This window comes from Brachyhypopomus gauderio, chromosome 13 (genome assembly GCF_052324685.1).
Source record: "Brachyhypopomus gauderio isolate BG-103 chromosome 13, BGAUD_0.2, whole genome shotgun sequence".
NCBI lineage: Eukaryota > Metazoa > Chordata > Actinopteri > Gymnotiformes > Hypopomidae > Brachyhypopomus > Brachyhypopomus gauderio.
Genome location: NC_135223.1, coordinates 16,558,109 through 16,585,545, shown reverse-complemented (window position 1 = coordinate 16,585,545; position 27,437 = coordinate 16,558,109). Strand labels below are relative to the sequence as shown.

Genomic DNA, 27,437 nt, shown 5'->3' with positions numbered 1-27,437 from the left:
GGGAACCCTAATTCATTGGACAATGAATGTATTCTTAAATAAAACTGCCATATTTAATAATGCAGATCCATTGTAAGTGATGAGTCATGCAAGGCTGTGAGCGTCTTACAGCCAACTGACTCCATACCAACTCTGAGAACTCCAAAAGTACTTCAGAAATATTTTTCATGGAGATTTCAAGTGACCTTCTGCAGAGACAGAAGTATATATTCTGGGCACCGATTATGATTAGATTTTTTTTAAGAATCAATCATTTAAAATTTATAACTGAGTGTTCTTTGATTACCCACTAGGGTAGCTGTCTTTGGTTTGCCGTTTTAACAACATACTAATCTCTCCTGCTTCTTAACAAAGAACAAAATAGTTGGTTACAATGCATCTAATGTTTTGTCTGTGTGTCTGATTGATTCATTCTGATAGTTCAGGCTCTTGATGGCCTTAGTTGCACTGACACTTCTCCTGTCCTCATGTGGAGAGACAACAGCACCAGACCCCAGATGTAAAATGTCACATTTAAAAATCTAAAAAAAAAAAATCTATTTAAATAAACAGCCCTCTAGACCTTTGGTCATATCTGTGCAGGAACTAATGATAAAACACCAGACAGCAAATCGTCAAATGGCTTATGATTCCCTGATTGAGGGAGACTGCAGTTTAATCTCACAGTCACTGTTTCATTTTCATGAAGAATTGTTTCCCGGTGCAGTTACTGACAGAGCACATTGAATGCTTGTGTGACGTTTTGAATGTACGCGTTTTCCTTAACCGCGCTACGTTATTCAGTCTGTTCATTATGTGCACTATTTTGACCAACTGTTGCTTCATGGCCATGTCAGAACCAGCGCAGTGGGCCAAATATGTGGAGTAAGTATCATTTCTTTCTCTGTCTAGGCATGCAACCCTCCCTGGACTGAAAGAGGCCCTGTCAATTCCTCTGTACCTCTTTCTTTTCTATCTCGTAACCCTCTTTGACTGTATTGACCTCTGAACTGTGCCCTGTTTGTCCTGATGTAAAGCTTTGCCAGGTGTTTGTTGCCTTGCCAACCTCAATTAGCAAGTAAGTTAACAATATGACTGTGTCAAGCCCATGACTTTGCTAATTGCACCTCTGCTATGCTACATTGGAATGAAATCATGGTATGGTTGTCATATACCGTTCCGCGTTCCTAAAATCTCATTAAAACAATTGACTTTCTAAAAAGTAAATACAATGTCAGGAATGGCATAGAGTTTTCAGATACAATTGGCCAATACATCTGTTTCAGAAGAACATGGGTTAAATCCTATCTATCTATCTATCTATCTATCTATCTATCTATCTATCTATCTATCTATCTATCTATCTATCTATCTATCTATCTATCTATCTATCTAGCTATCTCGTTTGATTGTTGGTTCTTCTTGTGGTACTTTTTCATTCTACCTACCTGTCTCTCTCCCTGCCTGTCTGTCAGCCAGCTTGCCTGTCCATCTGTCTCTTTGTCTGTTTGTGTGTTGCTGCCATGAACCGTCCCAACAGACCACTGCTCTGTCAGCCTGTCTGTGGGTCTGCCTGTCTGTCTCTCAGTAAGTCTGTCGATCGTTTCCAGCATCAGTAAGGCCCCAGAACCCCAGCTGCAGTCAGTACATGTTATATATGTATTGGAATGGATAGAATGGATTTATCCCATGTTTATGACAATGCAGCATATAGTTTGCTGTATTCTGAGACTTGCACTGCAGTGTAAGTTACCAAGGGGAGTGAGGCTTGAGCCAAATGCATTCACCTTTAATGAAGACCTCTGCACTAGCCTCTCCTTGACCCAGCACTCCAGTCAGGGCTTCAGATTTATTCTTTGATTAGGTGTTCATTGGCATGTAGCATGCAATGTAACACTACACCTATTTCAACCCAGTTACGTTGTACCTCTCAGGACCTTGTAAGCCTAGGCAAAGATCAATTGCATTTGTGTAACTCTGTATGTGTTTGTTCACTTCATGCCAGAATAACTCAAATATTTCAGGAGTAATGGTCTTGGGTCGCTAAATTTAAATATAGCATATTAATTTATTAAGTTGGATCTTATTACAAATTTTACCATTATTTTTATGCCGTTAGCCTAAGCTTCAGTGTGTTGAGAGGTATGATATTAATGGAGAGGAATTTATATATGAAAAAGGGAAAACCTGCATTAAACCTAATTAAAGCAAAGACAGAGCTAGAGAGAGAGAGAGATGGAGAGAGAGGGAAAGAGAGGAGGAGAGGGAAAGATAGAGAGAGACAGAAATATGACTGTGCACTTCAGAATGCTGCATCCTTCATATCACTCACCATCCACTCTGTTGGACTGTCTCTTTCTGGAACTGTAAAGTGATGTGCTGGATTTTAATGCTCAGTCTTGATGATTGATAATTCATCAAGCAGCTACTGTCAAAATCGCTTGCCATTCATGCCTTGGGGGCTGCCACTGTACTGTACATGTGCTTCTCATGTCTTTATCAGCATACAAACACAACCACACTCAGCCCCCCCCCCCCCACCCCCACCCTTCCCCCCACCACCACTACAGCTCCGTGTTTGTCTTGTGTCAATTTGCCTCCCCTTTTTTAAACTCTGTTCTTGAGGTTTGAAGATCAGACCATTTTTTAAGGAGGGGGACTTACCTCTCTCTCTGTTTTTCTGTACCACTGATTTTTACTGGTCTGGGTATTTGTCCACCCCTGTTCCACCCTGCCCCTTGCGTTCTGCTCAGGTATACCTTCACTGGGATTTACACTTTTGAGTCATTGATAAAAATTCTGGCGAGGGGATTCTGCATTGGACCATTCACCTTCCTGAGGGATCCATGGAACTGGCTGGATTTCAGCGTGATTGTCATGGCGTAAGTACATGTTCCCCAGGCCTTTGATTATCTTCAGTGACCTCTTTAACCCCTTTCATCCACCTACCACCATCTCCCTCTGAATTAATGCCTAAATTAAACCCACTCATAGCATTAGTGCGGGTAATTATAATTAGTTGCATTGGTCTGATAAAGAAAAAAAATAATAGGTCAGTGAAAAAAGAAAAGTCTTTCTATAGGATAACATTAATAGGTCTAGATATCCTTTAGGGAACTATGTTCATATGTGTTTTGTCTTAAACACAAGTCTTAGAAGCTAGAAGTATATAATCAGTTACCCTGTCCATGAACCTAAGCTCCAAACACATATTGCCAGAGCAACGGTGGTAAGCATAAATGTGGTCATATTCCCCTAAGTGTTCATGTAATACGCTTGTGTTGTTAACAACCCTCTTCCTACCTCATGTGTCAATGTCCTTGTTTCAGTGCCATTTTGCCTCTTTATTTTTTCTGTATTTCTGCTGAATTTATATAGTATGAATTTATATTCAGATTATGACTAAGTGAGACTGAGGTCTGCGCAGGAGTTTGTAAATCCATATGAAATCATTACATGTAATGGAAACGTATTTTTTGTCATGCTAAATTTATATTCATAAAGAATGGGAAGGAAACATACAAGAGACATTTTTATTTTAAATTCAGCTATTAAAACATTTGAAATATAAATAATTATAAAAAGAATCCCAAATATGTTTTCTGATTCAAACATTATCCCATAAATACAGAAAGTACGTACTTTGCATAGCTGGACATTGCATCACTGCACTCATGCTTAAGATAATTGATATTTGTTCTACACACATATTCGAGGTAAGTAACTGCAGTGTCCTCAGATAACATACGTAGTAGACAGTTTCCAGGACATTTCAGACAGAGGTCCCTCATCAGCTGTGCAAGCAAATAGCTTCATATATATATATATATATATATATATATATATATATATATATATATATATATATATATATATATATATATATATATATATATATATGAGGAGTGTTTCAGTAATGCAGGTGTCTTAAATGGACCAGCAATGCTTTCATCTCTTTATTACATGGTTGTCAGGCCAGTCAAGCACTAGGGCAGCTTGTCTCTGGCCTTCCTGTGGCCTGGGTGTGGCCAGTGATTAAGTGCTTATTTCTCATTGGCTTTTACAGCTTTATTTCTCTTCTCTGAACGGGGTAGTTGTCCTTGAACTGGATGCTTCCATTGCCCCAGATAGATTCTTAGGCCATACTGTAGCCAATAAGTCACGGCAGTGTCGGGACATTGACAGGGCCACTGGCCACATTCCTGGCTTTATTAAATCCAGACTGATGATTGCAAAACAGATACAAGTGGTGATAAACGATACATGCTCCCCCTTCTGATCCAGGTTCCTATGGAAACAGAATAGCTGCCCTCCTGTGCTTGACTGCCACACGTTTGAGTGACACATCCAAACATAATCATATTCTTAACACCACCCAGGCCTGGTCCATGTCTCATCTCCTGTCACCACATGTGATATTACCAGTGGTGCAATCCCACCAGCACACCCCCTCACCGACCCCTCTCTTACAGTAATTCAATAACTCAATCAGTTTAATGGGTCAGAAGAGATGTAACTCGATATACGTCTAAAGCATCTGGGTCCAAAAGGTTTGATCCCACCTCTGAAAATCAAAAAGGCTGGTGGTACTGCTTCCGTTTCTGACCTTAGGAACAAAAAGCAAAATACATGAATTATTTGGATTTACCTTCTTTCTCATCTTCCCTTTTCGCTCTGTTTCTATGTGGTGTCATTTAGCTTTGTCTTTTTTTCTTTTTCAAATAATTGTAATTTGATCCTGCAGGTTTCTAACTGAGTTTATTAAAGTAGGCAATCTGCAAGCACTTCGAACGTTCAGAGTCCTCCGAGCTTTGAAAACTATTTCAGTAATTCCAGGTAAGGGATTCCTGTTCCTGAATTCTGGGAATCGGGCTGCAGTGTCGCTCCTTGTCCAGTCCAGCGCAAAACTCCTTTGAAGTCCAGCTGCCCCAACCCATCTCCCCTCAACACTCCAGACATCCCGCTCCCATACGCCCACACCAGTCCCTCCCTGCCTCCCTCTCCTGTGTTGTTTTGCCCATTGTTGGTGCTGTTGTCATTGTGTGCGCTTCCGTTTTCGCTTATTACAGATATGTTACTGAGTTTGTGGACCTGGGCAATGTCTCAGCGTTACGGACGTTCAGAGTCCTACGAGCACTGAAAACTATCTCGGTCATCCCAGGTGAGAAGGGCGTTAACCACTAAGGTCTCCTGTGCTGCCTGATGGCTAAAAGCCTACAACACATTTCCTTTTCTTCCAAATAGCAAAGCTATTCTGGAAATCTGGCAATGCTGCATGTAGGCGATGAGGCTTTTGTGTTGGGAAGCATAATGTAGCATAGATCGTATTGATATGCCATAAAAGATGCCCTGCTAAGCAAAGCCATGTAAACACCACATTTAGAAAGATGTGATTTATGAATAAATAAAGACAGAAGAAAACCTTCACTTTCCTTTAAGAGTCACTAGAGATTTCAGTTGACATTTGAGGCTGAAGTATTGCATAGATACCTTTTGACTATCCCTATGTTGTACAGTATAGTACTGTGAACACAGACAGGTGAAATTAGATAAAGACAGATGTTTCAGGTTACAGTTTGGACTCCATCTTGTGAGCTAAGCTAACTTCAAAAGTCTCATTGGACCTTAGTGCTTAACACCTAACACAGGCATGGATAGCTTTAGAGTGACTTGCATGGTAAGCCATAAACATCGACAGCAGATGCCCACTACAGAACGAGGGACTTAAAGCCTTTTGCATTCAGGCAGCAGTTCAGTTGCATGGGCCAGTACACACTATGCTCTGCATTCAGCATTTTGATAGTAATCTGAGTGACTTGATTTGAGGGGGGTTTTCAAGCATAAAGAAAAGACAAAAAATGTGCATAGCTGAAACGTTCTTTTCCACTGAGAAACTGGATGGGAATATAGGCTTCCTTCCGTAGCGTCTGCTGTCGATGGTTAAAGTCTGTGGAGTTTTCAGTAAACATAGAAAGAGTGCACATTAGCATTTGTTGTTGTGCAGTATTGATTTGTGTTAGAATTTGTGCTATTTATGACTCTCTCCAGTTTGCACTGTTGTGAAATTTGGTTCACAGGTGGTGGGCATGCAAACAAATTTAATAAAATAGAGAGAGAGAGAGAGAGAGAGAGAGAGAGAGAGAGAGAGAGAGAGAGAGAGAGAGAGAGAGAGAGAAAGAGAGAGAAAGAGAGAGAAAAAGATAGAGAAAGTAAAAGTTGTTAATGTATTTAATTTCAACAGAGATATGTATATATCTATAGATAGTATATGCAGTATCAGTAACTAGACATAATGGTAGTATAAAAATATAAAAGTCCAAAGTTATTGAAATTCTCTGATACATTAAATGCAGTGATAACACATTTCTACTGCAGTTTTTATTAGTATTTTTGCCTTTGAGCATTCATATCTTACTTGCTTGCACCTCCCTGTAAAAGGCTAACCCAAATGCGTTTAACATGCTTCCCGTCTAAGATGTTTCCATTTTGACGACCTTTTGTTTCCTTTTCAGGCCTGAAGACTATTGTGGGCGCCCTGATTCAGTCTGTAAAGAAGCTGGCAGATGTCATGATCCTCACTGTGTTCTGTCTGAGCGTGTTTGCCCTCATTGGCCTGCAGCTCTTCATGGGGAACCTACGGCAGAAGTGCGTTCGCACCACAACCCACTGCATCAATAGCACCACACTCCCCCTCTACAGCAACACCTCCTTCTTCTGCAATAACAAGACCTGGTCGTCCATGGCCGAGTTCATCACGGATGAAGGTTCGTGCCGTCAAACTTGAGTGAGCACCCATAAATCACAAGTAGTTGAGGTGTTGTCGCTCTAATGTTAATCGGTGACCGCGATTATAGGTGATGGTTTGGCTGTGTCTCATGTTTGTTCTGTGTATTGGCTGTGACTCACTGGTGCAAAGCAATAAGGATGCCATGGTGCCAGGAGGAAAACAGTAGAAACTCTGCATATGCTGTGCTAGCTTGTCAGTGGCTGCCCATGATCAGCTTATGTATCATTAGGAGATTCATGATAGGGTTAAAATCACTATAAAGTATCATTAGGAGGTTCATTATTGAATTACTGTGTATATGATGTGTTACTAGGAGATTCATGGTGGAGTTTGTATTCAGGTACTTAAACATACTCCGCAGTTCTGTTCCTGTGGCAAAAGTTGTGACTTTTTAAGTTGAGGGAAGCCTTCCCTTCCAGAGAGAAAAAGGGATACCTTACACACACACACACACACACACACACACACACACACACACACACACACACACACACACACACAAAAGCTGAACATGATCAGCTTCAATCAGCCCTAACATTGCCCAGCAGAGGCACAGGGAGTTCTCAGGAGAGTAAAGTCCATCAAATCTCCAAGTCCAGATGGCTCCTGAAACTGTACTCCAGACAGCTGACAGAAGTGTTCTGTCACCTCTTCAACTGCTCCATTTGGAACACATCATATCAACTTTATGGAAATCTCCCATTATCTACCCAGTCCCTAAAAAGGCCAACCTCACCTGTAATAATGACTATCACTCTGTAACTTTAATATCGCTTGTGATGAAGTCTTTCGAGAGACTCCCCTTACCACAACTACAGTAGACAGTCAATGGATCAGAATTCAGTTTGTAAAACCAAGTGCTGTTATTTGTGGATTGAACAGTTTGGAGAATAGAAACATTTGGGAACTACCATCGATTACATCCTCACATTCAAGAACAACGTTGAGCTCACATTTCTCAACAGAAGTTAGTTGAAGACTACAGGTCCAGCAGTCTTGGTCCAAACATTCTACTATAATGCTTCATTGAATACATGTTGTTCTATAACATAACGGCACTTGAAGCAACGAGAACCATCAATCTACAATCCTTCAATAAAATTGTCAAAATTAGCAGCAAAATTGTTGGCCACAGACTGGAATCTCTCAGTAGCACCTATGAGATACAGACTTTAAAAAAGCTAAACAATTAACTAATGGCCCAATGCATGTGCTCCATGCACACTACACTGTCATGCCCTCTGGCAAGCACTTTGATCACGAGTGATGTTCTGCTTGTTAGAGCAAACAGAGCATCATGAAGACTTGCTCCTTGTGCCTTTTGAATTTCCACACAGATTTGTATATTTACGTATTGATTTTATGCTTATGTTTATTATTTGAGTTGTGCTTCAAAGCTTCTCTTAAGACATGTAAATTTGCACAGTCATGCTGACACGGCCAACCTTGGGGTCAGGCTGTTACCTAATGTTGTTCACAATGTGTTTGGAATAAGCTCTCAGAAATGTCCCAGTAGATTCTTATTGTGTAAACATGACCTTGTTTAAATCTGCAGTTAGAACATTATTACGACCAACACTATTGTTGAGTATGGCTCCTGTTAGCAATATGGTAACTCCATGATAGTCTCCTATCAGCTCCACCATGATAGAAGGATATGACTAGAAGAGGCATATTATCCCAAAGCTTTTCTGTAATATGATGAATTACTTTGAGGATTAGCACATTTTGGATTGTAAATGGGACTAGGATATTAGGCCTGTCAGTCATCTCTTCGCTATTGAATGACAATGCTAGTAGGTGAGCAGACATCTATTTAAGATTAGATTTAGTATTATTTTTGGTTGGTCTCATTTCATTAGAATAGCAATTAGGACATTGCTGGCACTCAGAAACGTGACCTGCAGTATGAAGATGTAGGACACTGACTTAAATAGATGGTTATTTCTCCTGATGTGCCTCGTCATTCCATGATAATGACTAAAGTGTCTTCCAGTAACCTCTATGATTTTGAATGCTAGACGGTACTTAAGAGGTCTTAGAAGCAGATGTTTTGCATGAAAATTTTGGACCCTTAAATTTTCCGACCAACTGACCAACTGGGTAAATGCAACAAAACCAATCTTATGTCCTGCAGCTTTAAGAGGAGTTTGGAACAATTAGGGGATGAGGCAACTTTTCTCCTGAATACACACCATGGCTTTAAAATATGACACTATTTAATAATAGTTTTACTGCTGCATTTGGGGAAAGACCATCAACATAGTTTGTTCCTCTTTCATGCAGACTAACAGTGTTATTGTCCAGAACAATAGCAGCTGATCAGCACTCAGGCGGTGGGAACACTGTGCCGTCTGATAAGCACTGCCACAGACTGGCTTGCATCCGAGTCCAAGCTGTACAGAAGACATGTTTAAGGCCACGCAGCTGAGACCAGTAACACTGGCAGCTGCAGGTTGGGGCCAGGGCGGCCTGCCAAACATTGAGCTGCCTTGACCAGCCCCCGTCACCTAAAGGCCAGACCTGGAGTGGTGGAGAGGAGTGGGGACAGGGTAGAAATGAAGGGAGATTAGATGGAGAGTCTGGTAGATGGAGCACTGGTGTTTAAGCCAGTCAAGGCCATCGTGATGGGGTTTTGTCCTCTGTGTATTATGTGACTTAACGTGTCACAACATCAAGCAATATTTAACACATTGTTCCTTTTCTATGATTTTTTAGAAACAGATCATGTTTTTGTTTTGCTAGAGGAAACCCTTGTCTTTGGCTGGGTTAAAAGCCTAAAAAAATATTTATAATAGAGCAGGCGTATTTTTTTTTTCTCATCCCCAGACAACTTTTTCAAAGTGGAAGGAGCAAAGGATGCCTTATTATGTGGACATGCAAGTGACGCTGGGTAAGTGATACAGGTTTAAATTATATCATTGTTTTAGGCATCCTAAGCATTTTTCACAGCTAAAGTTCAAACCTGCCACTCATGCACCTAATTCTAAAACACTACATCTCATTATATGTATCCATTATGTTACAGAAACCTACCTTGTGCCTGCCCACTCTGTTCACTTTTGTCAGTGCACATTAGCTTATAAATGGGGAGCAAGTGGCATACTTTATTAGTGACCTCATACCCCATTTACTACTGCTGAGTTTTGCCCAGGATACTTCTGCTGAACCTTATTTGCACTGTGAAACTGTCAACACAGCAGTGATACTGACAAGCACATGGTATGGAACTGAATGCTGGTCTGGTATTGTACTAGGCATATTGGTGCTGATGAGTTTTTCAGGCATTTCGGTCACTGCTGGGCTGAGAGTGGTCAACCACCTGAAAATATCCAGCCAGCTGTGCCCATGTGTCACAGAGAAGACACTGATGAAGGGCTGGAACGTGTCTAACACAATTCTGTGCATGCAAGCATATGTGCTATAGTCTATAATTGTGCATCTACAAGGCCTACCTACAAGGAAGATGTTTCAAATAGGGTGGCTGGTGAATGTATCATGAAATATGAATTCTTCATCATTAGGTATTTCCAAAACATCAAAACAGGTCAAGTAATTGAACATTTTTTTACCGTCCGTAATTTTTAGAGTGATGTAAATATGTGAGCAAGAACATTAAAGGAGGGGTATGTCTATAATGAACTAATAATGTGATGACTTGAGTGGGACTGGCCCTTGCTCTAATTAGGACTTCAAATGTCCAGCTGCTGAGAGGTCCAAAGGGGGTCTGAGATTAGCCTGACAGTGGCGTAAGGTGCTAGATTGGGTTCCTGTCAGAGCGTGACTAAAGCAAGCATGGCTAGGTGCCTTTGACAGCCTGACTCAGCACAAGAACCTGTGTATGCATGAGTCAGTGGCCTTGAACAGCTCTCCTAGGCTCTGGATGGAAGAGAAAGCAGCCAGCCTCTAAATAAGACTTGTGAATTGTGCTTTGAGAAGGCACGAGGTTAACACGACTGCCCCAAGGCTGGACTTTTTTGCCTCTTTGTTTTCATAGTCTTTCTATTAAAGAAACATGGTAGAAAAACAAGCGTTCACTTGGAAACTTGGCTACTGTATTACAGCCATTGTAGCGTTTAATTGTTTCAGAAAGCTACTTTTCTGTAATGAGCTTGAATGTGCCGGTGAAGCAGGATGCTGGTGTCAGTGGACAAATCATAAAGTACTACTGTACATTTTGAATTTGTGTAGTGAATAAAAGGCACTAAGAAATATCATTTGTTTTCACAAAATATATGTATCGTAACAACCATTTGCTAAACCATTAATTATATATATATCAAATAATATAGATATAGAATAATTTTATAATATAATATCTATACTGTTATATGTGTGGGCACAAAAATACATTATTTGATCCCATGACCAACAATAAGGCCAGACATGTGTGCTGGCATTATTTTTGTTAATGTTGCCCTTGGCTGTGGTAGCGGTAGCTTCAGGTGTTTTGGTGATGATGCAATAACAGGCTCCTCATTGCTATGAGTGGAGCTAATGTTACCTTGCTGATCCTATTTAATAGCTTCTAGTTCTTGTTGAAGCTCCGTTGTGTCACTGTCTGACTCAGTTTCTTTGCAGTCATTTGGAGCCAGAACATTGTTGTTAAAGAGTCCTGCAAAGAGTAAAGAGTCTAGTCTAAAAGAAACTAACAAAGGGAGCAGGAGACCAATGTGGAAAACTATGGAAAAATCAAGTGGTGCCCCAAGGACAGGACAGGGAGCATGGGTGTGAATGCAGGGCTGGCCTGGACACTACACGCAAGGTTGGACGTGATGCGACTGAAAAAGGGACTGGGACTAGACAAGGGATTGATCCTGTGACCGGTATGGGTACATAGACGAAAGGGTACACAAGGATAGAAACATGAACACTAACCAGGACATTCACAGAAACAGGAACAAAAATAACTTCAGTGACATGAGAATGTACAGACATAGGAGAATATAAAGAAGGCTGTTCAGGCTGAACGGGAAACTGGACAGGTGGCTGGGCAGGAACTGGCCCTGTGGCCAGCCAAGGAACTGGACAGTGGGAAATGTAGTCCTGTCCTGGGCAGCAGGAAGCTCAGCTACCATGTCCTGGGCAGCAGGAAGCTCAGCTATGCTATACACAACTACACAAAGTGGGCAATGCAGATCCAGGAGCACTGGAGGCAGGCTAAAGCACCAGCTCAGAGATACAGGGAGCAGAAGATGATGAGTCCAGCAGAGCAGGAGCCCAGGGAGTTGGAACTGGAACTGGGACTCTCTGTGGAGCTGGAATAGTACCTCGGGTTCCCAGAGAAGTCAAGCTAGTCAGCCTGCTCTGCTCACTATGTGTCCTTTGAGGCCAGGTGAACAGGGCACAAGGGAGCCAATGGAGGAAACGTTTGAAGCAGCCGCGTGCTGGTTGGAGACCTCGGGAGAAGCAGCCACGTGCTGGGTGGAGACCTCGGGAGAAGCAGCCACATGCTGGGTGGAGGCCTCGGGAGAATTGGCCACGTGCTGGGTGGAGGCCTCGGTAGAAGTGGCCACGTGCTGGGTGAAGATCTCGGGAGAAGCAGCCACGTGCTGGGTGGAGGTGTCAGGAGAGACTGCTGCATGCTGGGTGGAGGTGTCAGGAGAGACAGCTGCATGCTGGGTGGAGGCCTTGGGAGAAGTGGCAGAGCAGCAGGAGATTTACAGAAATTTGCATGTATTTGAAAACTCCAAAGTTTTATTAGAATCCATATTGTTGGTACAGTGAAACTCAAGAGTCAAGAAGAAAATAAATACAAGGGAGCAGAGGACCACATCAGAAAACCAAGGACACTGGTAACTTCTCTGGAGTGACTGAGGAGATCTGGATCTTCACTGTTTCACGGTTGACCTCAGGGATGTGGATAGGTGTGGAAGCTGAAAGGTTCATTAGCAAGCCTTGAGATATTGATAATGCAATTGCTAAACTGCCAAAAGTGACAATAATACTTCTCAAGTGGCCATGAAACTTGCATTTTGGACAGGTCTCATGGTGTCATGTACCATCAGTCAAATCTCAAGCTCTGTCATAATAGCAGATATACAGTTGTGATCAAATTTATTCAACCCCCAATGCTGCGAAGGGTTTTATGGAATTCAGTGCACATTTGTAATTGTGTTCATAATGAAATCTTACAAGGACTTGTTAAAGAACTAAATGCAACTAAGATAGCATCAATTTTTTTTGTCATAAAGTATTAAATGGCCTTTTTGTGATTTCTTCATTGACACAATTATTCAACCCCTTTACGACTACCACTCCTAAGAACAGAGGTTCATTCCAGTGTTTTCCATCAGGTATTGAAAACATCTGTGGATGTCAACGAGCAGCAATCAAGCATGATAAGCACCAATTAGGCAGATTTAAAAGGACTGTGATACTCAGCTCCTTCTAGACATCTACTGGTGTGTTTCCAAGCATGGTGAAGGCAAGAGAATGGTCCCAGAAGACAAGAGAAGAGGTTATTGCTCTTCACAAGAATGGCAATGGATATAAAAAGATTGCGAAGTTGTTAAATATTCCAAGAGACACTATCGGAAGTATCATTCGCAAGTTCAAGTTAAAGGGCACAGTGGAAACGTTACCTGGTCGTGGCAGAAAGAAGATCCTGACCGCGACTGCTGTGCGCTACCTGAAGCGTAATGTGGAGAAAAATCCCCGCGTGACTGCTAAGGAACTGAAAAAAGACCTGTCAGATGTGGGCACTGAAGTTTCAGCTCAGACAATAAGGCGCGCACTGCATAACGAAGACCTCCATGCCAGAACGCCCAGACGCACCCCCTTGCTGACTCCAAAGAACAAGAAAAGTCGACTGCAGTATGCCAAAAGTCATGTGGACAAGCCACAAAGGTTTTGGAACAGGTTTTGGAAACTAAATTAGAACTGTTTGGGACAATGGACCAGCGCTATGTTTGGAGAAGGAAGAACCAGGCTTATGAACAAAAGAACACCTTGCCTACTGTGAAGCATGGCGGGGGGTCAATTATGCTTTGGGGCTGTTTTGCTTCTAATGGTACAGGAAAGCTTCAACGTGTGCAGGGTACCATGAATTCCCTTCAGTACCAGGAGATCTTGGAGGAAAATGGGATGGAGTCAGTCACAAACCTGCGGCTTGGGAGACGTTGGACCTTCCAACAGGACAATGATCCGAAGCACACATCCAAGTCCACTAGAGCATGGTTGAACATGAAAGGCTGGAACATTCTAGAGTGGCCATCGCAATCACCAGACTTAAATCCAATTGAGAACCTCTGGTGGGACCTAAAGAAGGCAGTTGCAGTGCGCAAGCCTAAGAATGTGACTGAACTGGAGGCTTTTGCCCATGAAGAATGGGCTAAGATACCCATAGGTCGCTGCAAGACACTTGTGTCAAGCTATGCTTCACGCTTGAAAGCTGTCATAACTGGAAAAGGATGTTGTACTAAGTACTAAAAAATAATGTCACTAGGGGGTTGAATAAAACTGATAATGATGTGAGCACAGTAAAGACATTTGTGGTTATTCCATCATAAATATTATGTTATGTTTGTCTAATTTATAAGTGCCTCTTTGATATAATTGTAAATAAGATGACTGAAATGATCAAAATCAATGTCAAACTGGCCAAAACACTTTATTTCAGTGGGGGTTGAATAAATTTGATCACAACTGTAGTTGAGCTCACCGCTTTGACTGTATTTGATTTGTTGCTGTGGCGATAACAAATAAAAGCTGGAATGTAATTGGCTGAGCCCTCCTGAAAGGTTACTTATGTAGTCCAATGAGATGTGCTGATGGTTAGATTAGCATTCCATTAGTATGCACACTGGCAGCAAGTTTACTTATGTAGACTTTAGTGTTCAGAGTGACGCTGATGAACTACTGCTGTTGTCACTGTGTATATGTAGTAATACTAGATGAGTTCATTGTTGATTAGCAGCGGTGTTAAAACCTGCAGCTATTGTAGGGCTACGTCTGGAAAGGATCAGTCAGTTTTCTCTGATGGGACAATTTTACTGTTGGGGTTCAAACAGACAGAAATTGAACAACTGCTGAGTTTTGTTAATTTTGGTATGACAGGGTGCTTGCAAAATCTCAAATTCTTTGCTGCAACATTAAAAATGTGAATTATGTGTAATGCATAAACACAAAATAAAAATACAAACTTCAACCAAAAAATACAAACCCTCCAACCAATATAGACTTATGCATTATACTCTTAAGTAGTTTAGGTTACAAAGGTAACTGAAGGATACCTGTGAAGGATACTACCTGACTACCAAGTCAGATGTATATTTAAGACTACAATTGTGATTACAATTTTTTAATTCAAAAACTTTCTAAATGCATATTCCTACAATGCACACGAATCAGTGGAATGTTGACGTGACAGCAACAAAGCGTTGTGTTGTATGTGGTAGTTGTATGAGGTCTTTGACATGCTCTCTGAGCATGTTAACGCAGCTGCCTTCTACATTAACAGGTCTTGCCATTGGGGACTTCTATAGGGCTAAGCTTTTCATGGCGAGGGTATAGCACTGTCTCATGCCTCTGGTTGCTGCCTGAATTACATGTGCCAACATACTACTAAGGGTTCTACCGAAGTACAATAAGAATAAATCAGATCCAGAACCTGAATCAGATTTATTGGTCATGCATGTTTGGCAATACAAGCAAAAGAGACAATTTACAGACAATTCACAATGTGTAGATTTAATACAATAAGATGTGTGGATTTTTTGTAGCTCATATAACACAGACAAGATGTGTGAATCTTTAGGAGCTGTTCTAATATCTCTTATGTAGGCCAATGCTCTACGATCTCAATATACACAATATGCAAATAATGTACTAGTTATATACAAGACAAACAATATACATAAAGTGCAGACGCATGTGGTAGTGCTAACAAAAATGCATACATATGGAAATTGTGATGTATGATGTATTTGCATGATGAGTATGACACAGGTCAGCTATTTATGAAGGTGAGGGCATGAGGAAAGACACTGCTCTTGTGTCTGGTAGTTATGGTATACAGCATTGTGTAGCACCTACGGGAGTAGAGGGCTGAAAAAAGGTTCTGTCCAGGGTGTGAGGAACCTGTAAAGTATCCCCACTGTTGGACCTTTTTGAGGAGAGTGTCAATGTGGCTCTCCCACTTTATATCTTTGGAAATAGTAGTTCCCAAAAACTGAAGGTCTCCATGCAGGGCCGTTTGATATTGAGAGGAACATCAGGGCTAAGGGGGGGTGTCCTAAAGTCCACTGTCATCTCCACAGTCCTGAGCATGTTCGGTTCCAAGTTGTTCTGACTGCACCAGTGCAAAATCTGCTCAGCCTGCCATCCATTCACAGATGGCTTGGGATACAGTGAGCTGGGAGAGTCTGGAGGAGAGGATTACTGGAATGATGGTGTTGAATGTTGAGCTGAAGGCCACAGACAGGGTCCTTGCATATGCAAATGTGTTTACTACTGGTGTTGCAGGACGCAGAACATATGTGGTGGCACATATAAAGCAAGAAGGGTCTTCACACAACTGCAGGGAACTGTCGAATATCTGCATAAAGACTGGAGGCAGCTGGCTGGTACAGGAAAGGGAGACACTGTCCTGGTACTTTTCTGGTTTTCTGTCGCTGGAAGAGCCAACACACACATCCTCTTCACCTATCTTAAGTGCAGCCTGAGTGTCGGTGGGGTGGGCGAGTGGGGGAGGGGAGGTGCCAGAGGTGTGATGGGGCTGTTGTCATTGGGCTAGAGTGGGTGACGGGTGTGAATTTGTCCCTCTCAAAGCTGCAGTAAGAGACATTCCGGTCGTCAGCCAGATCTTTGTTTGCCTCTGCAAGGGCGGACGGTCTTATGTAGTTTGTGGTGATTTGCAGGCCTCTCTACCATTTGATTTGTCCTCTCTACATTCTTTTAGCCCCTCTGATTTCCTTTAGCAGTGAGTTTCTGGCATGCTTATATTTCTTCTGCATGCATCTATCTTGGCCTGAAAAAAGTTAGTATGGCTATGAGCCCAAACTTGTTTTTGTTGTGTGTGTGTGGCAGTAATATGTAAGCTGCTATAAGATGTTACAGTATCCATGTTGCCAATTGTAACTTCAAAAACACTCCAGTTGGTACAGTGTTGCAGTCCCTGCTTGTGCTCTCTGGTACATTTCTTCACTGTTTTGACCAAAGGCTTTGTAGATCATTATTTCTGCATTTAGGGTGGATTATGTATGAAACCTGCCTGAGAAAATTAATCTCGTGAATCTTCAGAATTCTGTAGCAGTGGTCCAAAGTGTTATTATCTCCAGTGGAACAATTAATCAGCTGTCTGTATTTTGATAATTTGTAGTTTAATTTTGCGACATCTTAAGTCCCCAAGTATTATGAAAAGTGAGCTCTGATGTTTCTGTTCTAAGCCAGTTGTGGGATTTGCCAGGGTTTGCTGTGCAACATTCAACCTGGGCTGAGAAGTGAGGACAACACTGTCCAGAATGAAGGAGGAAGACTGCAGCAGTGAAGAAAAGGACTCGCAGTTTATCAACAATGTCTCTGCATTTGGACAAAGGGACATCTGTACACCAGACATAGTTGATGAAGAAGCAATTCCACCACCTTTTGTTTTCCCTGACGGCTCTGTTACATGATCCACGGTGGAGATGGAAGCCCTGCCAATGTAATCCACTTGTCAGGGGTGGATTCACCGAGTGTGGTGCAGAATCCTTGCTTGTCCTGTTGAGGAGAAGCTGCTCATCCATTTTATAGGGGAACTAGCAGCGATTTATTAGGCGAACTGATGGGAGGTGCAGTTTGAAGTCCCTGCTGTCTGAGCTTCACTAGCACACCAGCGTACTTCTCCAATCTGTGTCTCCTCCATCTCATAGAGAGCTGAAGTTTCTACAACTAAGATCTCAAAAAAAAACACAAAAAATGACTGTAATGGAATGGAAATGGAAACTGGTGAAAATCTGATTGGTGAAAGTCTGGTGTGAACTGATTTTAAGCAGTTCCTCTCTAGTGAATTTGGTCTTCTCCAACCAAAGACCACATCTTCTCTAATTTAGAGCAACTGAACACACATAGTGTCAACATTTACAGCCTGTAGCAGACATTGTTATCCAAAACCACTTACAACTGTGAGTGAAGTTCATAAGGGTGAAGAATCTCACTCAGGGGCCCAACAGTGATGGCAATGATGGGACTTAAACCAGGTTCTGATTACTAATCCAGTACTGAAACAAACACTAAATTAAGAAAACACTACAGAGCACTTTGCCCAGGCTGCCATCTGCAATACCATCTTGACAATAATACCATCTTGTAAAGTGATAAAATGGACAGCCAAAGGTTTTAGCAAATGTTTTAGTTTTGTTGCGCTACAAAACCAACATTGCAGTATGCATCACTGCACACTGATTTAAGATTTAAGGTTTTAAGACAAAGCCTTAACCAAAGCCTATAAAACATTTTATTGCTCTGTCTTTGTGTGGAAAAATCACTATTACATGGCTGACAGTTTTCCTATTACCTGATCATGGTATTTAGGCTATGTGTAAAACATTCTACTCTGGGCTTCAATTATACAGGCTTATTTAAAGCAAACCTTTTAAACCTCTGATTACTAACTACTAATGAACTTCACTACTTATCAATACTATAAATACTCTCTATATAAATACACTAAGTATCCACTATTTAAAACATCCAAATAGTCAACATTTCCTAAAAATGTATTGATTTTTTAATTAGTGAAATCCTTATTTTCACTTACAAAATCTAAAGCTTGCATCTTTAGTTATATTGCATCATTAAGATAAATTAATCTTCTTAATTCATTTGATTTTTTTCCCCCTGCGTTTTACTACAATAATCAATACCCTTTAAAAAATCTATTACGACTTTCTCTGTACATGCTTTTATTACCCTGACCCTGAAGTTAAAACAATTAATGGCATTCATTGACCTGGGCTTGACTTCCCAAAAGGAGGGCAGCCCAAAGACCATCTCATGATGGACAGGCAGGAATTTCTCTGAGCCCTCTGTAGTGCTGAAGCTGACCTAATGCCACTACACTTTCTGTCCTGTGCACAGCGGCTGTGTGATAATGCACTGGGCACTTTACTCTCTGCACTGCACTCTCCAGCAACAAAGGCCTTTAATGTCTCTCCCAAGCATCCAGATTGTCTCAGCATTATCTTTCCTAGTTTTTATGTCTTCACTTTGGACCCTTTTAATCTCACATCCCTGTGCTATACATTAGAGGCTAAATATATAGAAGGTGAAAATAACAGCGAAGGAGAAGAATACACTTTTCTTCTGAGGCATTTACAAGTAAAGCAAGTGCACAAATAAGAGTTGGAAAAAAAAGAAAAGGAACAAAATGAAACTGTGCACAATGGTGTAGGAAGGAGGCCAGGCAGGCTGATGGAAGAACCATCAGCTCATGGAGCACTCTAGGCTTCCTGAGATAAGGATCCCCGCTCCTTCTATATCTTCTGACATAGCTGCAAATTGTTAAAAACATTATCTTAAAAGTATCCATTAATTGATAATGTGATATTTCAAATTCCGAAGCAGTTTTTTTCCCCCAAGTGGGAATGTAAAATTACACATATGGAAAGTGCCTGATCTTCTCCTTGAATCACCAGTTACAGCTGTGACAGCCTTGCTGTCTAATGGTCCATTGTTGTAAATTATAGTGAGGCCTGTAAATTCTGTCTGTTGATTCTAACATCTGCCCATAGCCAGACTGAAACAAAAGACATATCTGTCAGCCTTGTCCTGTGATAAGAAGATTGACTTTGACCCGTGTCCAGCAGAGATTAAACAGACCTATGGAGCTGGACAAAGCTGCAGCAGGCCTGTTAGAAATACATTCGATTTAATTACCAGTACATGGTCGCAATCAGTGGCCAGAGCTTACAGTACAAGTAACAGCAGATCTACAGAAGTATGTAGTAAAATTAAAATGTTAAAATATAATTCACTCGTGCTAACCAAAATGGCAAGTTTCACACTAGTACTTCATATCTATTAAAAACACCCATCTGTCCAAGTGCAATGCAGTAATTATGATAGGGTATGATCATTAAAGCAAGAGAGTTTATTTATAAACTGTGATTGGGTGATGCTTTGGAACCTCTAAATATGACAGTAGTGGTAGTTACATGTCACCCAAGTAGACAGATCAAGGCTTTGGTTCTTAGCCAGATCAGAACCACCTCTAAATAGCTCTACTGCACTCCGCTGATTGCCTTCTTTCACAGACCAACTGTTTAATTGTCCATTAGTTTAAAGCGTTTACTAACTAAAGCTAAAGCAACTATTCAAATTTAAAAATGCATACGGTAATTGTTTTCCATCCAAAAAAAAGCTAGGACAGAGTGCTCTCACCTGACTCTTTCATCAGCGTTTTGCATGATCATTTGTAGGTCTGTGTTTATTACCATTTGGACAACAGACATCAGGTATTTAATTCTCACCGTGTGTCTTCCCACCTAGAGTGAGTTCATCCAGGAGAGGGAGGGTAGAGTGCGTTAGTCACCTTGTGAACCTGGATGGAAATCCGAGCACAGCGATTAGCAGGGTGGGGGTGTTCAGAATCTCCAGGCTTTGAAGCCTGCTTGTCACACTCCCCCCTCCTCATCCCCCCTGTTGTTTCAGAGCTGGCGGGGGTGTTGCAGCCACTGCCAATGTTCCCTTTCTCTGACCCACTATTGAGGTCAGTTACTGCTGTCCCTGCTCTCCGTGGCCTTTTGCCAAACAATGGGAGCTCATCAGTAGCTGGAACCCAAATGATCAGAGGTAAGGGAGCCTGCTGTTGTACACCCCCTCTGGCTCGCCTATTTTGGTCTAGCTACTGTATTCAGTGAAGTGTGCATCAGCAAAGGAGTGAAAACATGTCAAATGTAGGGAAACTCTGTCTTCTCGTATGCCACTGGATGGCACTGAGCTGCTCTCACTGCAATGACTCTTTTGTCTCTGCACGTTAAACCAACCATTAGTTGCAATTTGACCCCTCTTTCCGTTCGAACATGCCAGTTTGGTTCACACTGCCAGTATGCCTGTCATGTCGATCAGAGTGGTTACATGATACGGCCCCAGGCAACCTGAGGTGTGTGACACTCATCCATCGGAAGTCACCTGTACTACATCTTGGCATGTAGTGACACAGACTTCTGACATAACAAGGGTAGCCGCGCAGAAACAATAGCAAGTGTATTGGTTTACATGCAGGAGCATTGAACTCAGACTCCCAGAGTCCATCACCCCGGCTCTGTTTTTGCCTCCTTCTCATTCCCTGGACCCCAACAGGACAAAGATACGTGGTCATTCCCAAAATAGCCTGTGGTAGAATGCCTTATGCTTCAATGATATGACCCCAGCTGCCATTCTGCTGAGTGAGGGCACTTTCTTTTAACAGATTTTCCAAGTGACTCCACACTAAGGTTCGAATCACTCCTAAATGGCAGTAGCATTAGGATGCCTGCTTAATGAAGGGATGTGTGAAGCGGTGTGAAGCCCTTACACTGGCACTGTAGTGTATCGGGGGAATGAAGCAAGGCCCACTTTTGGGAAAAATGCTAAGCAGTGAAAACTAGTAGAAAAAACAACAACAAAAACAACTTACTGCACTTTGACTTTTGAGAGTGTTTGGCATAAAGGGCAGATTGCACTACCCTAAATAGTTCCAATTGCTGCTTTCATAGCACATGTTCACATTGCCCATTGTGCAGTATGGGCAAATGGGGGGTGGTATCAGTGTGGTTGGGTACGAGGTTCCCAATCAGCCTGAGCTGAAGTGGGGCCCGTCCATTAGCACGTCCTCCACGGCAAGGTGTCTGAGAGCGATAGTGCCCATCGCCCCACACCCCCACCCTCTCAGCGGAGTGACACTGGCTGCCACCACCCTGACAGGGGCAGGGCTGCTAGGAGACGGGTGGAGGGGGCTGTTCTCGGGACAACTGGAGCGGGCATGGGCAGCTGGCGCCACTGGTCTCCCAGCTCGCCCATGCTGATGGTCCCTTACATCATCAGGTGACCCCATGACAGGCCGAGGTGTGACGCCGAGTTCACCTTTGCCCTTTATGTCAGCATGCCCTAAGCACACGATACAGTGGAAGAGGGCAGTTGGGGTTTGTGCATTGCTTAAAAAAACATACAATAACATTTGTCATATCTGACATTAAAGTTTAAAACTTTAAACTAGAGTGGGATCAGCTGATAAGACTGACATTTGTTTCCTTATTTTCATAGGAAATGTCCAGATGGTTTTGAATGTATTAAAACAGGACGCAATCCAAACTATGGCTACACCAGCTTTGACACCTTTGGCTGGGCCTTCCTCTCCCTCTTCAGGCTTATGACACAGGACTACTGGGAAAACCTCTACCATCAGGTCTGTGTGTTCACTATGGCTGTGTCAGAATTCTCAGTTTCTGTTTTGGATTAATTTCTGAGAAGTGGCATTTTGATGGGGGTGTTTCAGGGATTTAAATCTCAGCCAGAAGCTGATCTCATCATTTCTTGATAAAACTAGCATACAAAATGCAAGCTTGAAACTAAAACAAAAATATGTGTTGTGCATGTAAATGCAGAACCTCCTACACCTCTTATCACTGATAAAATATCTGGAATAAATGTCTGGCATTCTGTTGTTTTTATGGACTGGCTGTTCGGAGCTACAGACAGAGGCCAGGGCAGTAGGCTAATAGCTAGTCCCAAGTGTGCCCAAAAAAGAAGATGTCTGTTTGTTTTGTTGTTCTTCCTTATACACAACCATTTCCTCCTGGCAGACTCTTCGGTCTGCAGGGAAGACCTACATGGTGTTCTTCGTGGTTGTCATCTTCCTGGGTTCCTTCTACCTGGTCAACTTGATCCTGGCAGTTGTGGCTATGGCCTATGAGGAGCAGAACCAGGCCACCATCGCTGAGGCATGGCAGAAAGAGAAAGAGTTTCAGCTCGCAATGGAGCAGTTAAAAAAAGAACAGCAAGTATGTGTGAGCTTAATGTCATTCAGCCTGATTTCTGATGGTGATCGTTGACGGCAATAATACAACTTGACAAAAAACTGTAATTTTTCTCCCTCACAATGGATAAATGCTAATTTCACAGCAGCATGAAAGCATGTAGTGCTTTGTTTCAAGTAGACTGAAGCTGTGTCTGTGCGTCTTTTGTCACACAGTACTAATCCAAACATTCAAGTAGCGTATTTAAGTCATAATGCTGAATAATTTAAGCTGCCTAAACGAAATGTGATCATCGCATTTTCCCCCTCACCCATATTTATGTCCGTGCACCTTAATCTTCCTGTGTGGGTACAAACGGACTGCGAATGTCCTTCTTTTTTACAGGCAGCTCAGAAAGCCCAGGAGGCTGAATCTGTAGTGGCTCTCGACATGTCTCCCTTGGCCCTACATGGTGACAAAGAGCATGAGGAACGAAAGAAAAGCCTGGGGCCCCTTTCCGAGGAGACGGAGAATGACGGCAATGAAAAAACACCAAAGCTAGACACCATAGAGGGAGTGAAGGTAGCTCGGTCTCAATGGCAAATGTGATCACACTTGTTAGAAAGGAGGTCATGATGTAACAGTTTAGTGGAAAATACCTGAACTGCACTATTGGGTCGGAAATGTTCAGATAGGAAAAATGCAATAGAATATTTGTCACTAATAATTGAAGACAGTAAGGGAACTGCAGCAATACTCCAACAGGAAGAAACCATAATGCTGTTGATCGTGCACAGACGTCAAAGCCGTTTGGTCTCAAGCTGCCGTTTCCCTTCGCAGCAAACGCACACCCTGCTGGTCCGGACGCTGTCCACACGCGCCAGACGAGGAAGCCAGGTCAGCATCTTCAACTTTCGCCTGCGGAGCAAGGATTCGGAGGTGGACGCAGACGACGAGTTCAGTGTCCACGGCGACTCGGACAGCCGGCCCGGCTCGCACGTCCTGCCGTGGCACGGACGGCGCACCAGTGCACAGAGCACCTGCAGCCACAGCTCCCAGGTTTTCTACCCAAGCCTCAACATCAACGGTAAACTGTTCGTGGCCATGGATCAGAACGGCATCTCCAGCCCGGGACCCATGAGCCCACTCTCACTGCCAGCATGCACAATGGAGAAGGTGAAAGAAGAAAGTGTGAGTGACCATTTTAACAAAGTAATAGGTCTCCTTTTTATTCTCAGATGTGCTGTCAGGTCACAGTGGTAGGATACAATAACTGGAAAGGGAATGCTTTGGCACAGATACTGATAAAATAATGCATTCGACATGGTAGGTAAACGTACGTTATTAGAAAAATAATAAATAACTATAATATTCCAACTATGATACAGTATATTCTGTGGTTTACAAAAGATGCATTGGGTTTCCCTGTAACAGCAACAGGTAATGGAAAGGATTGTTGGATATTCAGAAAATACATGTAAATAGTTTTGTAGTTTCTGGGTTGAATGGTCTGTTGTCTGTGTAAAGTACAGTATTAAATATACATAATCAACAAACTGTGAGTCTCAAAAGACTTTGAGAGTCTCAAAGGAGTATGAGTAGTTCTTCCAAGGAAACACAAACTTACACACAGTCCATACAAAGACTTTGTCCATGCTACTGAGAGACACTTATAACCATTTATAAGTTGGTTTATAAGCTGACAAACACACTGCATGACTTATTTGCAGTTTTCTTAAACCATTACAGGTGAATATATAGAATAGAGTTAGCTACTACGATAGTATAAAAACTCGGGAGTTACATGTAGTGAGAATGGTCAACACTGTTAAGGATTTTTCTGACATATCATTCTAAAGAGGTGGACTACTGCAGAAATGCCACACCAAGCTTGAAAGCAAGCTTGAGAAAAATAATAATAAAGAAAAAGAAAACAAAGTTTTTAGAGGTGACAAAAAGTATAAATGTATGGGAAGTACTTTTTCTAAAGAGAAAGGACTGAAGGTTCACAGGTTAGCTAGGAGCTCACAGGATACCTGACAACCTCAACCCTAGCTGACAGAAATGACTGAGGGAGAGCGAATGAGGATACACTGTTGTCTTGGCAATGCAGCTATGGTAACGTAGCAACAGTTGAATAGGAGTTGTGGCGTTTCGTCGCACACAATTACGCACACACATTGTCTTTCACACACATGCTTGCATGTACACACACACACACACACACACACACACACACACACACACACACATACACAGAAGAAAGGACTGCTGGTGTTTCCCTCTTGCCAAAACAGCATGTGTGGGTGTTTTCGTGGGCAGTGTCAAAGTGACTCTTTGCGTCATACCTTTGATTGCCTGGGGTCAAGTAATCAGAGTCACTGCTTAAGACAAGAGGCCCTTACAAATGTAACAAATAAAACAGACCCACCATGTTTTTGAAAGGACACAGATAGAAAATGATCAAATAAATAATCCTGTGTCCTGTTTTTTTTATCTTATCATATTCAATTCTACAATCACACACACACACACACACACACACACACACACACACACACACACACACACACACACATATATATATATATATATATATATATATATATATATATATATATATATATATATATATAGAGAGAGAGAGAGAGAGAGAGAGAGATACAGAGAGAGATTCAAAATTGTATTGAGGTACACAAAGTTTCCAGAGAAGTAGGATGTGTTTTGGACTGAGGTTCTTCATCAGCTGTGCAAGCAAAGTGCTCCTGCTTGCACTTGCACAGATGCACAGATGATGAAGGACCTCTGTCCGAAGGGATGTAGAGATATTCAAAAAGGTACACAAAGTATCCAGAGAAACAGGATGTTTCGGACTGAGGTCTTTCCTCAGCTGTGCAAGCAAAATCACTTTGCTTGCACAGATGTTTCAGGACCTCTGTCCAAAATGTCCTGTTTCTCTGGATACTTTGTGTACCTCACTATAATTCTGAATATCGCTACGTACAGCAGCATACTTGCATACTTGCTTGCTACAGCATATATATATATATATATATATATATATATATATATATATAATTAATAGATTGATAGAAAATTGAAAATTAATAGATTGCCACAAACTGTAGTATCAGTGAATGTACCACTGAATAAGGGGCATTAAGGTGACACCGGCAGGTCAAATCAAATCAAATCAAAATTTATTTGTATAGCGCTTTTCACAACACATGTTGTCATAAAGCAGCTGTACAGGATTTACAAGGCAGGTCTTTGTTGTTCTCCAACTGTGGCGTTGGTCCCATGCCCACGGTCCCTTCTTCCTGTGCTCAGGGACCAAACTCGGTGAGTGAGCTGAGCAGCATGCTCCTCCCCCACCTCGTCTCCCAGGAGGGCAGAGACAGGACGCTGAGTGCTACTAGCTACCTCACTGACGCCATGGAAGGTAAGCTGCACACAGCGGAAACCGCACACTTCACAACTGGCCTTGGTGAAACTCCCCAACCAATGACACTTCCAGAAATGCAAGCCTGTGGCAGAATGAACTTTTTTCCCTTTCTTATTTTAGGGCTGTTTATGGTTTAAAGCCTATAACAGATTTGGTTAATATGTTAAAAATTACATTTCCAAGCATAGTGCATCTTGCATTTGAAAGCAATTTATTCCTTGATAGAAGTATTTTAAAACCACAGTACATTTACCATAGTATTGAATAAAAGTTGATCTCATCCATTTTTTTCATTGCAAGACATCTCTGTATAGATGTAAAAATCTTTTTTGCCTGTTGGAGTGCAGAACATTGGAGTACAGAAGGGTTTCTCCATCTGCTCACCGTTACGGTCGTCCTCTGGGAACTCACTCTCCGCTGTTTTCAAGACAGAGGTGTTATCCTCTATAAACCCGATTAGCCTGCTTGAAATATCACCAGGATCTCACAAGAAGCTATTCTTTCAGTGAGGCACTTTTAACACAATAAATAATGTAGCAGCATTGGTCAGCATTGCTGGAAATCTCGACTTTGTGGACTGAGCTGTCTGTCCAACTGGCCAGGGGTATGATGTGTAAATTACTTGTAGGAGTGAAATGTTTTCATTCAAACAAACAAACAACAGCTGCTCTTCTGCATCTCCTGCCTGAAGTTGAAATATTTGCAGTGTTCACATTTCCAAAGATCTGCTAGTTCCAAACACAGTATTTTTACAACAGTACTTCTCATGAAAGCGACGGTGCCTGTTTGTCTAGTCAAGCAGTGGCCTGCTGGAGTAGAACAGGTAGAGGAGTCTTCCCTCTTTCACATTATTACACAGCTAGTGTGGAATGACTCATATTCTGTGGCATGAAAAATAATGACAACACTAATTCAAGGTTTTTGTATAGGCATAATAAATATAAAATGTAAAAAAATAAATCTAAATGTTCATGGGAACAAACAATGAATATCATAACCAAACCAAAAATGCTAATGAAATTCACATTTTGGTAACCGATACTATATTCATAGCTGTACTTGTGAAATGAGACATTTACAAAGAATTAGATTAAAGAATCGATGTGAATGCACTACAAACTAGATGGAAGGAAATCCATCAAATCCCTGAGGCTTTAAGTAGTATTTACATTTGGTAAATATAATGAAATCATATTTATAATCTGTGTCTCCTATAAAACGAGTGGTCTGGAATTGTGAATTTGTCAGCTGAGAAACTGCTAACCAAAGGGATTTCACCAGAGAGAATGCCTATTTCTGGGGCAGTAGC

The 27,437-nt window shown here is 41.8% G+C and overlaps 1 protein-coding gene across 2 annotated transcripts in view; it reads left to right on the top strand.

Annotated features, from left to right (window-relative positions):
* Positions 1-27,437, top strand: part of scn5lab (sodium channel, voltage gated, type V-like, alpha b) — a 100,944-nt gene that overhangs the window by 23,737 nt on the left and 49,770 nt on the right. The window contains exons 4-13 of one of the 2 annotated variants that reach the window (XM_076971290.1): positions 775-864; positions 2,733-2,861; positions 5,049-5,140; positions 6,492-6,743; positions 9,596-9,659; positions 21,992-22,133; positions 22,531-22,728; positions 23,089-23,265; positions 23,524-23,874; positions 26,014-26,125. In XM_076971290.1, coding sequence (XP_076827405.1) covers positions 775-864; positions 2,733-2,861; positions 5,049-5,140; positions 6,492-6,743; positions 9,596-9,659; positions 21,992-22,133; positions 22,531-22,728; positions 23,089-23,265; positions 23,524-23,874; positions 26,014-26,125 — 1,607 coding nt within the window. Of the gene's footprint in view, positions 1-774; positions 865-2,732; positions 2,862-5,048; positions 5,141-6,491; positions 6,744-9,595; positions 9,660-21,991; positions 22,134-22,530; positions 22,729-23,088; positions 23,266-23,523; positions 23,875-26,013; positions 26,126-27,437 lie in introns of those variants that run through there. The other variant, XM_076971289.1, reaches the window with a different exon arrangement.